This window comes from Salvelinus alpinus, chromosome 1 (assembly GCF_045679555.1).
Source record: "Salvelinus alpinus chromosome 1, SLU_Salpinus.1, whole genome shotgun sequence".
Lineage (NCBI taxonomy): Eukaryota > Metazoa > Chordata > Actinopteri > Salmoniformes > Salmonidae > Salvelinus > Salvelinus alpinus.
In genome coordinates, this window is record NC_092086.1 from 51565149 (window position 1) to 51583841 (window position 18693).

Below are 18693 nucleotides of genomic sequence, written 5' to 3' on the forward strand. Positions count from 1 at the left end.
AAAATATCATTGCTGTAAATATGTTAATTGTAGATAGGCAGAAGCCTCATATCATATGTCTTGGTCCACTGTAGTGTAATAATATGGGAAACGGAGTTAGCCACTAGGCAGACGTTAAGTAGTAGTGTGGCTCATTGCCAATGAATGCACTACTACTGCGACCCAAATCCCAGCTCTGCGTCAGGGAACGTTGCTCAACTTTACTGAACCCCCTGTGGTGGTGCCAAAACAGAAACACTGCTCCTTGGCTTGGTGCAGACGGGAGCCAGAGGAGTTGTTGTTACTAAGGGGTTTTCGGTTCTTAAACCTTTGGTCGAGCGCTCCTGCCAAGTTACGAACAACAGTACTGGATAATCTTACTCAAATTGAGCGTCGGCCTGACTGAGTAGCCTAATATGGCTTTGATACTGTAGAAAAGATGAATATTCATAAAGATTATGATTTTTTTTTAAATCGGCTAATTTGGAAGAGCTTTTACTTGAACACTGTGTGCATGTTCCATTAAAAAAACAGCCCTTGCTTTTCACATAGCGAACATCATATGCTAGGCTACTTAACATGTTGCTTCAAAAGACAAAGCAAACTTTTTCTAAAGCAAAAAAAATCGGTGTCAAGGCTAGTTCAGTGCCATTGTTTATATTAGCCTAGCGAAGTAGCGGCGTTGAACAACAAAACACCATTATCTTGGCGCTAACGGGCACTCGGACAGGAAACCAGAAGTGGGCCACCCTCGCCTTGCACAGCGGATGGGAGTGCTCGGACCGAGTCTTCCTGCGTCCCAATTCTTCCTGGGGATGTCTGGGAAGGGTGTGCAGGTGTGTGTGTGTTTACACATTGGGGCTCCCAGGTCAGGCTAGGCCAGGAAGGAAAGGGAAGGTAAAGGATACTGCTGGAGTAGGACCTGCTGGAACCTGTCTGAGGCCAGGAAGATGGGGTGTGTCAACATGAAGTCATCCAGGAGGGTTTCTGTGGAAACGAGAGAGAGAGAGAGAGAGAGAGAGAGAGAGAGAGAGAGAGAGAGAGAGAGAGAGAGAGAGAGAGAGAGAGAGAGAGAGAGAGAGAGAGAGAGAGAGAGAGAGAGAGAGAGAGAGAGAGAGAGAGAGAGAGAGAGAGAGAGAGAGAGAGAGAGAGAGAGAGAGAGAGAGAGGTAGGGAGACAGAGGGAGAAAGGATAGAGAATGGAGGAAAGGGAGAGGAAGCAGAAAATAGGCAGGAAAAAAGAGTAAGAAAAGGATTATGAAGAGGGGATATTGGGAGATAGGAGAGGAAGAGAGAGCGGGAGAGAGAGAGAGAAAAGCATGTTAATTATGCATGGCTGTGCTTCTACAGCCGGTGCAGCTGTAGCTCCACTGTACTTGTTTAACCGGTCATGCCCCGAAAGCTCAAATTTGATTATTGTGTCAGAGAGAGATAAAAACGGGTGTCTGAAATCCCTTAACGTCACCTTTGTCTGCTGTTAAATCCCTGGCCCTGGCGCAGCGCAGGGGCTTCTGCTACTGGGCTAAGATAAATCCTGTCTCAGTGAAACCGCCACCTGGTCCTCTGTGCTCCAATTCAGTCTACAGTCTATAGCTCTACACACCAGAGGGGAGGCAATGTGGTGGCCTCTATTTATAAACCCTGACTAGGAGTCTCGGACCGGCTGGACTGCGGTTAAATCGCCCCAATCCCACTAAATCAGATGAGATTTCAATGACTCGTGCTGTGTGGTTATTATTATTATTGTTATTATTATTTCAAATGACAACAAACGAGGCAAACGAAATTGGAAAGTGTAGGCCTATTTCCTCTCTGGTTAGGGGAAGTTGTTATTCTGGAAAAGCAGTAGACGGAGTGTGGAGTGATTGTTCCCAGTGACAGGATATACTTTCCCTAGTTTACTGCTGGTGTTATGGGGATAAGCAGGCTAGTGGATACTTAACCTCACAGGGTCAGACATATGAGCCAAAGAGTGTTGCATTTTACAGACAGATATTAACACACTGACCATCAACAAGACACCACGCGCACACTAGGGGTGTGAGGATGTTGACAATGTAGGCCTGCAGACGTGTCTGTTCAGGATATAAGGTTTTGATGAAAATGACTAGAAGCTGCGGCACAAAAAGGGGCGCCCCACATTTCATTACCCAGAGTGCATCATTAAGAGAGCACTCACTAGCCGTTGCTAATCAAACTGCCCCCATGCTCGATCCCAGACTGAGACCGTCACAAACGGAACCCACTGACCTCTGAGGACAGAATTTGGCACACGTTGGAGCGGGGCTGGGACAGTGGAATGGCAATACCTGCTTTGAATTCATAAAGCATAGAAAGCATGGAGGTGTTGCTGTTCGATCACTACTAGATCAAGACCTGTTCAGACCGCTCTTCCTCCTGGCTATTCTAACTATATTTCAACAGGAAAGAAAGACAAACACTGTGTGACATTGGATATAGCGAAAACTACAGAACCAATTCTCTGCATGTGATTCTATTGCTTGATTGTAATAGAGGCTTCTGATCCACTACATATGGGAATTAGGCACTTCCAATGAATGTAATATATTTGTCGGTGTCCATGTGTGGATGACATTTAAATATGTGTGCTTGTGTGGTATTGTGCGTGTTCGACTGTGCATGCTAGTGTGTGGCTGTGTGTGTGTGTGTTAAAACGTGCTAGTTTGTGGGCTAATGTGTGTATCTGTAGTCGTTGCGTGCTGCAGCGAGTGAGTCCACGCATCGTCGACCTCTTGGCAGTACTGGTTTCCCACAGTTGCCTGGGAGATGCCACGTTGAGTGGCTGCAGTGATACTGAGCCCAGAGAGCGAGAGAGAGAGTGGAAGAGCGGCAAAAGATGAGCAGAGGAAGCAAACAGAACGATAAAAAGAAAGAGTATGAAAGTCAGAAGACAGGCAAAGCAAAGAGAGAGGAGAGGAAAGAGAAAGCGAGAGAGCGCGAACGTGGGTGGCGGGGGAGAAACAAATGGGATGCAAAGGAGAGAGAACCAGAGGAAAGAGAGGAGAGTGCATGAAAGAGAGAGAGAGAGAATAAGAGAAAGAAGTGAGTGAGTGGGTGAGGAAGAGTGGTGAAGGGCCGCGTTTCTCAATCACCTTCCCCATCATTATTCCCCTGGAGCTCTGTGTGTGACCACAGGAAAATAGCACATCCTTTCAACTCTACCTGCAAAGGAACAGCAGGGCGCTACAGAGCTAGCTATGAAGTGCAGTATGGCAGAGGAGACCATAGAAACTAATCGCATAGAGAGGACACATTCCCTGTTTGTTTCATGTGTAGCTTACATGCTAAAGTCTCATAGTAAGAGGCCAGCATAGATTAGAATGTGAGAGAAGTCATCATGTTTGACTTATCCAATATGGCTGCCGGGCTCTCGGGCAGGTTGCCACTGTGTTTCATTGGTGATGTCTGTTCAGGTCATTCACCTTCTAGACGAGGGGGAAGACCCATTGTTACAGGCTCTTGGATCCACACAGTGGTAACAGAGAGAGATGGCCACTGATAATCTCCCTGCTCCTCTGTCAAACTAATACAGTGTGTCCAACCTCTACGACAAAGAGAGACAAATAGCATGTGCCGAAGATGGATCGGTGCACGTAACAGGGTGGGGAGACGTTTTCCCACTCTCCCTCTCTCCAAAGCCTGTTCTCTCACTTTCTCTCCTCCCGCCACGTATTCTGCTGAAGCTTAAAGTGCAGAAAGTCTCTGGCTCAGATTAGAAGTGAGCACACTGCTCCACATGACAGGAGTGGGAGAGAGGAGCAGAAATCCAACTCCCACATAAACACAGACACAAAATACATACGCCCAGAATCTCAAACATGTGCACCCCCACGCACACGTTGTACATGTACACATAAACGTGCGTGCACATTCATACAGAGGTAAATTATTCCTAATGGACACTACACATAGAGGCACGTACACAAACTCAACTAATTTACAGATGACAGACTCTCTCTCATTCAAACAATTGTGCATGAATAGAGAAAACAGACAACAACAAAAACACTCCCTCCCTGCAATGCCTCTGATCTCAGGGTCAAAGCACTACTGCCCACCTCCCACAGTCTGTGCCTGAATCCAAACGCCAAGAGGGCTGTGGAGATGTGGGGGGGGGGGGGGGGGGGGTGAAGTGGGCAGAGCATACAGCCTTGAAGTACACCCTGTCCTTCATCCCCCTTTCTCTCTGGCCCTGCAGGAGGCATAAAGGCTGGGAGGGGAGGAGTGCACACTCCCTTCAGGGGTGGAAAATGGCAGGATGGAGCGATGGAAGGAGGTTGTGGTTCAAGTCACAGCTGTGGACCACCTTATACCAGGGCGGAAGGGGGAGGAGATTTAGCCTCATAACAACAGGTCTGGAGACCGTTCATAAAGCAGCAGCTGCACATGTGGTTTGGATCGGAACCAGTGGGACTGATTCAAAAACAAGACATTTACTCCTGAGGTGCTGACCTGTAGAACCCTCTACAACCACTGTGACCCTGCTGATCATCTATGAACATTTGAACACCTTCATGAACAATCTGTCCTTAATGGCCACGTACTCTTATAATCTGCACCCGGCACAGCCAGAAGAGGACTGGCCACCCCTCAGAGCCTGGTTCCTCTCTAGGTTTCTTCCTATGTTCCAGCCGTTCTAGAGAGTTTTTCCAAGCCACCATGCTTCTACATCTGTATGGCTTGCTGTTTGGGGTTTTAGGCTGTGTTTCTGTACAGCACTTAGTGTCATCTGCTGATGTAAAAAGGGCTTTATAAATCAATTTGATATTGGAGAGGCAGAAAGGCAGATTTCAGCCCATCCCTAGCTACCATTCGAACCGAACTAGTCTGGTATGCAGTTATATAAACTGTGGTGCGTATCCCGTTTCTATGGTGACCTTATCTCTTTGACTGTACTCTACCTTACGATGCGCATACAAAAACACACACCCTCTCAGCTCTCTCTTAAGTGTTTGGGTTTCAGCATGAAGCGGTCAGATGGAGAGGTAGAGAGTGTGTGTGGGCGAGTGTGTGTACTCTGCATCTGCCTGTGGGCGCTTGTTCCACTAATCTGGTGCATCTTCCCCACGCCAACTCCCATTCTCCACCTCCAAACACAGCCGTTGAGATGCAAATGAACACCAGGGCAAATATAAAACACATACACAATCCTGTGTCGATATGACAGAGGAAAAAGTCACACACAGATATGCATGGACAATCTGGATATAATAAGTAACCCTAAACCAAATGGTGACAAACACAGACACGCAGAAGTGGTTCCCTGCTGTTCATAGTAACCTAATTCAAACTGCACCCAGTAGCTACTCTGCGGCATCCCCTCCCCAACCGCAACCTTCCATTTTGGGCAGTGGAGAGACTTGTCTGGCCACTCGCTCCAGTGAGCTTGCGGCAAGGCTCAAATATGCACCCAAGGCCATTCAAGTTGAGGCAATGCCTTTGCCAGTCACATACTTGAAGGTTGTGGTTTTTTCCCTACTGTCTTTTTACTGTTGTTTTCATTTCTTTACTTACCCATTGTTCACCAAATACCTTTTTTGTTGTTGAAATTGCACTGTTGGTTAGAGCCTGCACGTAAGCGTGTCACTGTAAGGTCTACACCGGTTGTATTCGGTGCACGTGACAAATGAACTTTGACTTGACTTTCCCACCACTGTGGCTAATGCTATAGGACACATTCATACAGTACCAGTCAAAAGTTTGGCCACCTACTCATTCCAGTGTTGTTGTTTTTCTAAACTAGAATAATAGTGAAGACATCAAAATAATAACACATATGGAACCATGTAGTAAACAAACAAAAAAAGTGTAATCAAAATATATTTTATATTTTATATATCATCCTTTGCCTTGACAACTTTGCACACTCTTGGCATTCTCTCAACCAGCTTCGTGAGATAGTCACCTGGAATGAGTTTCAATTAACAGGTGTGCTTTGTTGAAAGTTAATTTGTGAAATTTCTTTCCTTCTTAATGCGTTTGAGCCAATCAAACAGTTGTGTTGTGACAAGGTAAGGGTGGTATACAGAAGATGGTCTTTTACCAAATAGGGCTAAGTCCATATTATGGCAAGAACAGCTCAAATAAGCAAAGAGAAACGACACTCCATCATTATTTTAAGACATGAAGGTCAGTCAATTATGAAAATTAAGAACTTTTAAAGTTTCTTCAAGTGCAGTCGCAAAATCCATCAAGCGCTATGATGAAACTGGCTCTCATGAGGACCGCCATAGGAAAGGAAGACCCATAGTTACCTCTGCTGCAGAGGATAAGTTCATTAGAGTTACCAGCCTCAGAAATTGCAGCCCAAATAAATGCTTCACAGAGTTCAAGTAACAGACACACCTCAACATCAACATTTCAGAGGAGACTGCGTGAATCCACAGCATTCTGCAGTGATACGCCATCCTATCTGGTTTGTGCTTAGTGGGACTATCATTTGTTTTTCAACAGGACAATGACCCAACACACCTCCAGGCTGTGTTAGGGCTATTTGACCAAGAAGGAGAGTGATGGAGTGCTGCATCAGATGACCTGACCTCCACAATCACCCAACCTCAACCCAAATTAGATGGTTTGGGATGAGTTGGACCACAGAGTGAAGGAAAAGCAGCCAACAAGTGCTCAGCATATGTGGGAACTCCTTCAAGACTGTTGGAAAAGCATTCCTCGTGAAGCTGGTTGAGAGAATGCCAAGAGTGTGCAAAGCTGTCATCAAGGCAAGGGGTGGCTACTTTGAAGAATCTCAAATATATTTTGATTTGTTTTGGTTACTACATGATTCCATATATGTTATTTCATAGTTTTGTCATCACTATTATAGTACAAATAAAGAAAAACCCTGGAATGAGTAGGTGTCCAAACTTTTGACTGGTAATATATATATATATATATATATATATATCCGGATTTGGAAACACTGCTCAAATGTTCATTATAGGTCCACTGTAATAACACATTTTTGTTTCCAAGACACTCCCACCAAACAACACTAGGGGTCACACCCCAAATGTCTAAGCCACTGGTTCTCATCCCTGGTCCTGGGAACACAAAGGGGCGTAAACAATATGCCCACATGGCGTCTCTCTCTAGTACACGCCCCTGTGACAGAGCTATAAAATAAGTGCACATGTACAAACACACATGGCTGCCACGGGAAACACCCTTAAATCAATAGACTACACCAACAAAAAAAAAGCCTAGATGTTTTTCCTCAGTTTAAGTCTTTGCCCTTCAATGCAGCTGCTGTGACCTTTTGGCTGCTTTTCACACGTTTAAAGACCATGTTGGAACTGAAGGTTGGGATAGATGGGTCTCTGTTTGAGCCTTTCTAACAGCAGAACTCCAGAGATGGCTACTGCAAACATATGCCTTTCACCCTTCCTCCATTTCTCCAACCGCACAATGCTTTTGTTGGAAAGTTTGAACTATTAACATTTTGCTCTACACACTGTGTGGTCAGAGCATACTCTCAGCTACTTGCCCAAGCCTCCCCAGCTTCTCCTTCACCCAAATAGCAGATGTTCTGAAAGAGTTGCAAAACCTGGACCCGTACAAATCAGCTGGGCTAGACAATCTGGACCCTCTCTAAAATTATCCGCCGCCATTGCTGCCACCCCTATTACCAGTCTGTTCAACCTCTCTTTCGTACCGTCCGAGATCCTTAAAGATTGACATGCTGCCGCGGTCATCCCCCTCTTCAAAGGGGGTGACACTCTAGACCCAAACTGTTACAGACCTATATCCATCCTGCCCTGCCTTTCTAAAGTCTTCGAAAGCCAGGTTAACAAACAGATCACTGTCCATTTCGAATCCCACCGTACCTTCTCCGCTGTGCAATCCGGTTTCCGAGCTGGTCACGGGTGCACCTCAGCCACGCTCAAGGTACTAAACGATATAACAGCCATCGATAAAAGACAGTACTGTGCAGCCGTCTTCATCGTGCAGCCGTCTTCAACCTGGCCAAGGCTTTCGACTCCGTCAATCACTGTATTCTTATCGGCAGACTCAACAGCCTTGAATTCTCAAATGACTGCCTCGCCTGGTTCACTAACTACTTCTCAGATAGAGTTCAGTGTGTCAAATTGGAGGGCCTGTTGTCCGGACCTCTGGCAGTCTCTATGGGGGTACCACAGGGTTAATTCTCGGGCCGACTCTTTTCTCTGTATTTATCAACGATGTCGCTCTTGCTGCGGGTGATTTCCTGATCCACCTCTACGCAGACGAAACCATTCTGTATACATCTGGCCCTTCTTTGGACACTGTTAACAAACCTCCAAAAGAGCTTCAATGCCATACAACACTCCTTCCGTGGCCTCTAACTGCTCTTAAACGCTAGTAAAACTAAATGCATGCTTTTCAACCGTTCGCCGCCCACCCGAATAGCATCACTACTCTGGACGGTTCTGACTTTGAATATGTGAACAACTACAAATACCTAGGTGTCTGGCTAGACTGTAAACTCTCCTTACAGACTCATATTAAGCATCTCCAATCCAAAACTAAATCTATTTCGCAACAAAGCATCCTTCATTCATGCTGCCAAACATACCCTCGTAAAACTGACTATCCTACCGATCCTCGACTTCGGCGATGTCATTTACAAAATAGCCTCCAACACTCTACTTAGCAAACTGGATGCAGTCAATCACAGTGCCATCCGTTTTGTCACCAAAGCCCCATATACCATCCACCACTGCGACCTGTATGCGCTCGTCGGCTGGCCCTCGCTACATATTTGTCGCCAGACCCACTGGCTCCAGGTCATCTGTAAGTCTTTGCTAGGTAAAGCTCTGCCTTATCTCAGCTCACTGGTCACCATAACACCCACCCGTAGCACACACTCCAGCAGGTATATCTCACTGGTCATCCCCAAAGCCAACACCTCCTTTGGCCGCCTTTCCTTCCAGTTCTCTGCTGCCAATGACTGGAACGAATTGGATTTTTTTTGTTGCTGAAGTTGGAGACATATCTCCCTCACTAACTTCAAGCATCAGCTATCTGAGCAGATTACTGATCACTGCAGCTGTAAATAGCCCATCCAATCTACCTATCTCATCCCCATATTGTTTTTATTTACTTTTTTGCACACCAGTATTTATACTTGCACATCATCATCTGCACATCTATCACTCCAGTGTTAATTTGCTAAATTGTAATTACTTCGCTACTATGGCCTATTTATTGCCTTACCTCCTCATGCCATTTGCACACACTGTATATAGACTTTTTCTATTGCGTTATTGACTGTACGTTTGTTTATTCCATGTGTAACTCTGTGTTGTTGTTTGTGTCGCACTGCTTTGCCATATCTTGGCTAGGTCGCAGTTGTAAATGAGAACTTGTTCTCAACTGGCCTACCTGGTTAAATAAAGGTGAAATAAAATAAACAAAAATAAAATAAATAACAATTCACCTGCCATAGTGGCTTCATGCCTTCTCCAAACCCTCTCAATTTATCACCATGTAGCATGTACATCATCCTCTGGCCCTTATGCTGGGGACCATTCTGGAGAGAGTATGCTTCTTGACCCTGGATTGAGTGTGTGTCCCTTAAATGTAACCTGACAGTTCCCATGCTAGTCAATTCTCTCTCTCTAATACAACTGTTCCCAAATCAGATTCCTAAGCCTGCTACGTTGATTGGTCTGCCATCCCCTGCGATTAGGCCTGTCCCCGGGTCAGTATTCAGTGTTACAGGGGGAGGTAAAGAGGAAGAAGGGTTGATATTACTGCCGCTGGCTAGCGGCGTTTCCCCCAACGTGCTCGGGGCCATCTGTGCGCGAGCGTGTGTGCCTAATGTTGCACACCGCATGGCAGAGATAAGAACCACCGCTCCGGTCACATCAAAGGATGTCAAGTGGCGAAGCAGTTCACCAGGGTAAGTCATAGTCACTACCCGGCTGGCAAGGCTGCTGCAACCCGACTCCCTCTGGATGGTCAAAACTAGTTAGTACCAAACTGCCAACTGAGAGAAAGAAGCCACTGCACTGATCTACTTGTCATCATGCCACCTGGATAAGCTAGTAGATAAAGAAGTGATGATTAGATGAGAACATCCTTATGATATAGAAGCCAGTTAACAAGAGTATTTTGCTCAGTCTCTCTGTCCCCCTCTTCCTCCCACTGGCTGGCACACTGTCCATATAGTTTATGAAACCTCTATTCAGTCTCTCCCAAGTCTCATGTTCTCAAACACTCATCTCCTTCCTTCCTGCATTCCCTCTGTTTCTCTTCCTCCCACTCCTCCTCCTCCTCCTCCTCCTCCTCCTGCTGCTTCCCTGGAAGTGCTGGTTGCCATGTGAACAGGTGCTGTGCTGGAGAGCCTCTTTTCCACGCCGGGCACACAGATAGACATGCTCCAACCCACTCTCAGACACATCCAAGCACACGCTCTTATGCAAGCACATCAACGCACACATCCATCCAAGCGAAAAAGTACAGAAATGCAAACACATGCATCCAAGCGCACAGACATGCACACGCAAAAAAACATACAGAGTTTCAAAACACATATACACACACACACACAGTAAGTAAGGCAAGTCAATCATCCCTGGAGCGCCCCATCGTGCTCTCCTCTCCACAGTGGTCAAGGTGCGTGGGCTTGAGAGAGGAGAGTGCAGGCATGTAGAGAGGAAGGAGGCAGAGGAGGGTCAGCCGTCCCTCCTCTCCTTATGTAAAAGCATCCAAAAGGAGTGGGCACTAGGCAGCCGCTTCACTTTTAATCCCTCTTTCTTTCCATAAAAGAATCATCAGAATCCCTCCCACACAGCCCAACGCAATCACATTTTCTCTCTGCACTTAGTCCCTTTTCCTCCGCTCCCTTTCGTTCCACAAGACTTCTCAGCTGCGTGGCTCAGAGTCTCAGAACAACTGCCTAAGGAGTGCGTCGCTGGACGTGGAATGCAGAGCAATGAGAGCGTCAAGCAAAGTCAAAGTCTAGTTTAAACATCGCACTTGGCTTTGTGAATAACTGATGTGGAGCTTGATACAAGACGTGTTCCCTCTGCATTGCAAGTGTTTCAAAGCCAACATCAAACCCCCAAGTCCTCGTCATTCTGCAAGACAAACCAGCCATGTACTGTTCTGCACTGTAAGCAGCTGCTGCTGCATCTCCACTGCCCTGACCCCCTCGTCTGTATCGACCATAGCTATTTTAACCCATGATTGTACCCATGGGTGACTGGTATAAATCTCTACTACCTGTTTAGTTCCGTGCTTTTACATGTAATGCTACAGTATACTAAGAATGTGTACTGTCCAAATACACAGGATGTGGAGTGGAAAATTCCCCTCTTTCTTATTACGATGGTAGTCTATCCATCTGTTTTCATTTGGACTATTTATCAGACAACAATAGTGGGAATGGACTGTAGACGTGTGGTTTCCGAAGTTGTAACACGTATCACGAGTCAGACGTGGCTTCATTAACAGATTGTTTCGATCTTGACTTCCACTGTAACTCTGCGAGACTGTACACAGCTACAAATTGCCTAACCCTTGCCTCAACACGCCTGGTGCTAGAACCAATAGCGTGGTTGGACGAGAAACGAAACCACAAGGTAAACACGGTTACATAAGAGCGGTGCCGTTGACCTCGAAAGGACGGGACTTTTCAGGGGCTGTCAAAATGCTTATAATCTGTTCTTTACCTGCGGCACTGTGTCTCTCTCTCACACACACACACGCAAGCAGAGGGCAGTGAGTCAGAGGGTTTATGGTGTTCATCTGGAGCGCCACTCGGTCAACACTGATCTGGGACTGCTGATATGGACAGCCTGGTGCATAGTATCTCTGTGAGAGCACTGTGGTACGCAGTGGTAAAAATGCTATATGGTGTGGAGTACTCAAGTCTGTCAGGTAGAGTGTCATATAGGAGTGTGTGAGACAGGGGGTCATAAGGTTGGGGAGCATGCAGTGTTCGGGTCGTAGTGGACCTTGTTGACATTGTTTCACCATAAACACATTTGCATCCAACAGACACACACACACACACTTCCTAATTAGAAACATTTTGACTATAAGGCAGGATCAAGATCCAACCTAGATCCATAATCCAAAGATTAATTTCTGCTCCACATGAAAGGGTGGGCAGGTCCGCTATTGTTAACTAATCCTGGATTAGCCACGCTTTTTTACATATTCCAGAACATCCCCATCCAAACAGCAGCGAGCTTGGCCCTCCAAGAAACAGGTTAAACGAGATTAAACATATTTAAACCATCTCGGTTGTAGTTCACTAAGTGTTTATAACACTTGAATTAAATCAAAGAGAAAAAATGAGTCAGACAAATAAAAGTCAAACAGAATAGTGACCTTTTGGAATGGACCAGATGAACTCTCATGAACCCTCTTCAGCCGTACGCCAACCAAGTCCGCTGTGTATTTATTTGTCAAACTCAAAGCATACATAGATCAGGTTTAACATCAACTCAGTTATCACTCAAATCTCCCATTTTGATTCATTCGGGAATCAGATATACATTCTGTAATCACATCTGCCGTTTCAAACATGACTATTGGCTGCCCTACAAAGCCAATTCCATCTCTAGCACTGCGATGCTGCTTCTTTCTTCTTATGAATGATGCAGTGGAGATATGTCTTGTTCTGTAAAATGCTGTAGGGGGAAATTGACAGAAAAACAACAGCGGCGCGAGAGAGAGAGAGGAATTCAAGCATGCTCAGTCAGTTTAACAGGAACATACAGGATGACCCGGGGAGCAGGTCAGCGAGGTCAAGGGGTCATAGGACAGGAGGTACACTGGCTTTGTAATGCATAATGGGGGATGGTTACCCGCAAGCAGAATAGTTCTAAGAGAATTTACTGGAGGTACATTGAACCCTTATGCACTATATGAACCTAGGTGGAGCAGATTCCTCCTGCAACAGAGCAACAGGAACTGATGTGGATTATCACTAAACAGTAGGTCTCAATATGTGTCCTCCACGCAGTAAATTGCAGGTGTTCATTCTGAGACATTTCCTGATCATATGCTATTGATCTGTTCATTGTTGCCTGTAATAATGCCTGACGAGCACATCACAGTCGTACTTCATAAATCTATTGGATTTTCCAGAGAGATCTGGCAATTGTGTTACAGTGTGTGAAACCCACATCATGCACTAACCAACACAACAGATAAATTGAGCAGAATTCAAGGATTGGCTGGGAGGAAAATCGGCATGTTACACAGGAAGCCTTGGCAATCTACCTTGGAAAACTCTGTTAATAAATCCTGTTACTGCATGACTTGTTGAGATAAGCAGTGGGGGGGGGGGGGGGGGGGGGGGACTCACAATGAGATGCATAGTAAAAATGGACACACTGGAGGCTTCACTCAAAGGTAGATATTGACAGCGGTGGTGTCATCTAATGCAGTGTATCACTCACCAACCATCCCCCACAGGATAGGAATAAATCACATTATAACCACTAACCTACTTCAACAACATCAACAGCTTGGGAATCTTCTCTGGCACCATTCCAATAACCCATCACCAATCCCCATCACATACATATGTTTATGGTTGCTATATTACAGTGTATACAAATCTGGGCTCCGCGTTGCGTAGGTTGCTTTCTAATTGTAATCCGTTACAGTTACCTGTCCAAAATTGTAATCAGTAGCCTAACTTTCGGATTACCCAAACTCAGTAACGTAATCTGACTCAGTTTAAGATTACTTTTCCCTTAAGAGGCATTACATCCAAACCTCACTGACTACATTGCGTGAGCGAGCGTTGCAAAATAAAAATGTACACATACATGTTATTTAATCGTTTCACCCATACAGCTCGCGTGCGTGAACGAGCGTCTGCGTAGCCAAGCGCTAAAGTAGAACTTGCTTCTATTTGAGACGCTCCACGCAAGGCCCACTCCAGAATAAAACACATTGTATCGTCCGCTCTTTAGCTGCCAACAGAAACATTGTCTTTTAGGATGAGAATCATGACCTCGTTTTTAGAAATAAATAAATAAGTGCACAAACTCAGCAGCCAATGTGCGAAGACTAGCGCTTTCCTCCATGACTGATTATGAAGCAGACAGATTCCATATGAAAGACATGCTACTACTGTAATAGGCAAGTGCAAATGAGCTCAATCAAAATGTTTTTGTTGAATAACCTGAACCCTAGAGGCTATACATTAGATTTTGGACGAGTTTCGTTTTTGGTTTAAGTGTCACAAATGTAAAGCGTAAATATGATTCATTTGGCGAGGTCTTCTTTTCTGAGGGTGAGAAACATCTGGACCATCCCTTTTAATAACAGGTTTTTATTTTTCTTAAATGAGGCCAGACGTTCTTATGTAACCGTTGAATCAGATAATATAACAAGGCAATGATGGGACGGAACCACCGCCTAATCCCTAATTCTACAGCCTGGAATAGATCACTGACTGAGTATTTGGGGTTTATGTTATTGTTATGAGAAAAAGGAGAAAATAAGCAAAAGCTTCGTTATTTTCAATAGCCTATGTAGGCCTATAGACTAGGATATAGCCTAATCAAGGACCAAATGGTAGTTTGGGGTTCCTGGGTGGGCTACATTCCTTTTTACAAGTGAATTGCTTGGCTAATTTGCAAAAGTGAAACGCAAGAACACCATGACTTGGTGTGAAAGTTGAGGCATTAGTCAAACCACTGAGTGTGATGATTCACAGGCCAATAGGTGGGTGCCCTGTGTTGTATAAATGCTGTTGATTGACAAGGTCAATTTACCTGTGCAGTTGCCATATCGTTTGCCCGCCACACTGTCCAGGAGCGCCAGCGCCAGGTTGTCCGGTGTGTCCGCAGGCAGCGGGGTCCAGCTCGTGTCCAGACTCGCCTCGGAGCTTTGCTCATCGCTAGACAACGACGGGCTCCTAATGTCCGCAGTGGCCGAGGGCCAGCACGGTGCTTCCTCAGTGTCCGGGCTGAACACCTCCCTGGCCGGACCGCTCTCTGGAGAAGTTTCCCTGAAAAACGGAACCACCCGAGACAGGCTGGCTCGCCGCCGAGAAGTGCCAGTGCCAGTCGCCTTCTCCCCAAAGCCACCAGCTCGAGTGAGCGCCGTTGTCTGTTTCTTCAAAAACTTTTCCAGGGGCTTCATTCCCGCCGGCATTTTGATACAATAGCGCAATAAGGCTTTCTTTCGATGGTGATTGATATTAACTGAATACCTCTGCAGGAACTAACGTTGTGACTACATTATACAAGCATCCATGCGTAATTCTATTGACCAGTCTTCGTAGTAAGCTCTTACATGGCGATAATTAACCCATTTGTCAAATCATGATTTTAAAAGAGCAGTGTAAAAATCCGATTTGTGAAGCAGTCTATCGACATTGGCGAAAGCGTGCTCACACACGACTGCACGTTCTGGTTGAGTAGCTTTTATCGCAAAATATCCCAACCTGCTCCACAACAACCGCTCCCTGGCGTCTCCTCCACCTCTGCAGACGTTTCGGGCGCGTCAAGGAACAGTGTTTGTCAGTTTCAAGCAGCGGCCAAAATACACTGGATGACGAACGCAAGGTGCCGAATAAACACACTCTCAGCAGAGTACAATGAGATAAACTGAAACAAAATATAAGGATAACAGCGGGGGTTGGTAAATAGGCGCCCCAGTAGCTTTTTACCACCGACAAATGCGACGCGTCTCTGCCGCATGAGGTATCTCTTGCTGCTGGCGTCAAAGCAATCTACTGCAGTAATATCGCCAGTGGGAATGGCCTCGGCTCCTCCGTATGTGTGGAAGCTTGTTCAGATAAGTAGCAGCCGTTTCCCTCTCCCCTTCTCCGGTTGAATGCTTCTTGAATGCAGTGGTTCGAGCTCTGTGTGGACAAACACACACTCCCTCCCTCTCTCTTTCACTCAAACTCTTCGCGGGTGTGTGTATGTGCTGGATTTTGGACCGCTGCTATATCAACTCGCCCACACCCTCCCTCCCTTCCTTCATCTGCAGTTACCGTCAGTGCTCCTCAGTGCCCGCTGAATGGCAGCTGCTCACCAGGGCCGGCTCTAGGCATAAGCGATATAGGTGGTCGCCTAATGCCACCGGCCGCTAGGGGGCCACGACCAACAAAAACAAACTTACATTTTTTTGGGGGGGGGGGTCTTAACTTACTGTTTAGGGTTAGAATAGTAATATACACAAGGGGCAATTTCGAAATGTAGTTGTGCGTCAGCAGTCTTCCTCTAGTTATGTCAGTCACTGACAATCACTCAATTTGCCCATGTCAGCTAAAAATGTTTTGATTGATAAGTTATTTTACGCAGCTATCTAAACTTGTAGTAATCATGGCCGAATGACCAACCGGGCACTAAGTGTACGTTTCAAGCAGAGAAACAGGTGATACTGTATCAGTTGACAAGTCACTTAGAAACAGTGATCTTGTGCAATGTCGCATGGAGCAGAAATGGCATACAACACCATGCAACGTTTTTACAATAGCTACTTTACAATACCGCTATTTCTGATGATTTGTCCTACGTCCTGTATAAGGACAATGAAACTGTAGGACTGACATATTTCTCAACATGCTCACAACCTGCCATTGGATACAAACATGTTTTATGGTGCATGTCAAGTTAGTCAAATACTGTATGGAAAATTACACCGAATGCACAAATCATTAGGAACACCTGCTCTTTCCATGAAATAGACTAACCAGGTGAATCTGGTTGGAAGCTATGATCCCTCATTGCTGTCACCTGTTAAATACACTATAACTAGTGTAGACAGATGGGAGGAGACAGGTTAAAGAAGGATTTTTTTTTTTATCATTAAGACATGGATTGTGTATGTGTGCCACTCAGAGGGTGAATGGGCAAGACAAAATATTTAAGTGCCTTCGAGCGGATATGGTAGTAGGTGCAAGGCGCACACGTCCGAGTGTGTCAAGAACTGCAATGCTGCTGCGATTTTCACGCTCAACAGTTTCCCGCGTGTATCAAGAATGGTCCACCACCCAAAGGAATTCCAGCCAACTTGACACAACTGTGGAAAGCATTGGAGTCAACTTGGATCAGCGTCCCTGTGGAACACTTTCGACACCTTGTAGAGTCCATGCCCCGACAAATTGAGGCTGTACTGAGGGCAAAAGGGGGTGCAACTCAATATTAGGAAGATGTTCCTAATGTTTTGTATACTCAGTGTATGTTTACCATCTTCTATTTGTTCTATTCAGTGCTTCAAAAATATGCTTTGAAATGTGTACCAAAAAAAATTGGCATTAATACGTGTCACATATCAGTTTGCAAACAAAGTTAAAAACAAACATGGTCTCTTTTTTGCTTTCTCCAAAATTTCTCCAAAATGCAGGTGTGTCAGCCTAGCTCAGTGCTTTCTGTGGTGGTGGGGCAGCAAGCTGAAAATACATTGTGTAGGGGTTGGTAATGTTCTCTAGTTGCGCCGTGATTGGCTCTGTGTTCTGTCACTCATGGGCCGCAAAATCTACAGGGTGTGCTAGAGAATTCAAGCCCCTTGGGTGCTGCCATAGAGTTACATTGGAAGTGCCCATCCAAGAAGGCTCAAGGTCATTGGCCACAGATAAAATGATGTCAAATCACATATCTACTGTAGCTTTGATTGGACTGATCATGTCAACATTATACTTTCAAAATCTCAGCTAGCAGTCATCATGAATCAAGTCAACAATCTACTGGCAAATTCTTTTCAATCCTTGTCATATGAAGAGAAATTACAGATAAAACGTATCGGTGCTCATTGGCCATTGGACATAAACACAAGTTGGAAATCGCAAATATAACAATGAGTGGTTTGGAAGGGATCAATAGCTAACTCCAAGCCTTGCAAAGCAATCACTAGCCTGCTATTCAGTGGAGTGTATGTGTGGTCCAAATCTGGGTTTATGGGTCTCTTTTCTAAATTTTAAAGGATAAATATTCACATGCCATGAGCCAGAAAAGGTTGAATACGTTCAAAACAACTGGAAACTCGGAACTGGGAATTCTCAGACTTCACTGAGTTCAAGACAACTGGGAACTCAAAAAAACGAGCTCTGACTTGGAAAATACATTTTGAACGGTCCTCTAACTCGGAATTCCAACTCTGGAACTCTGGTCTCTTTTTAGAGCTCCGACCTGAAGATCACAGACGTCATGATTCAACCTTGTTTTTTTCCTATTTCCCAGTTGTCTTGAAAGCACCATAAATCCTGAGAATGCCAGACTTTGATGACAAAATTTGCCCACGAAGGACCGCTGCCCACCTTCCTGTCAAAGTGAGCACATCACAACAAGATGAGTCCAAAAATGTATTGTATGCTGCTGCATAAATTATGTAATATGCCAGGGAGATAAATATACTGTAGCTAAGAAAGTGAGACTAAGTGTATGTTGTGTAGTAAGCCGTTAGTAGCCCATGTGCCTCACCCTAATAATTTGGTCCCTTTCCCCCTCATAACTTAGCCTACTGTTTTGATTTGGTGGTGCACATGTAGCCTATAGCCTGTTTTAGAGAAATGTAATCATTGAATATTGTAAGAGCCATCATTGTCTGCTAATATGCCCCCTTTATTTATCCTATGGTTAGAATACTGAAAGAACGGCCCATGTTCTGAATTCTGTCGTTGTACATTTCAAAAGTGCTGAACAAATAGTTACATTGACTACGTCCGTCCTAGCTCGCTCGTTAATGTCTTAATCGAAATTATGGATTACCTCTTATCCGCTCGTCGTTCCCTGAT

The 18693-nt window shown here is 45.2% G+C and overlaps 1 protein-coding gene across 4 annotated transcripts in view; it reads right to left on the reverse strand.

The window, feature by feature from the left end:
• The window catches only part of LOC139579613 (rap guanine nucleotide exchange factor-like 1), a 31359-nt gene extending 15402 nt beyond the window's left edge, over positions 1–15957 (reverse strand). For 2 of the 4 annotated variants that reach the window (XM_071408415.1, XM_071408425.1), the window contains exons 1-2: positions 14723–15955; positions 888–966 (exon numbers count right to left, since the gene is read on the reverse strand). In XM_071408415.1, the coding sequence (XP_071264516.1) occupies positions 888–966; positions 14723–15104 (461 nt within the window). In that variant the 5' untranslated portion in view covers positions 15105–15955. Of the gene's footprint in view, positions 1–887; positions 967–14722 lie in introns of all 4 variants that reach the window. The other 2 variants (XM_071408409.1, XM_071408435.1) reach the window with 2 other exon arrangements.
• Positions 15958–18693: the final 2736 nt, after the last annotated feature.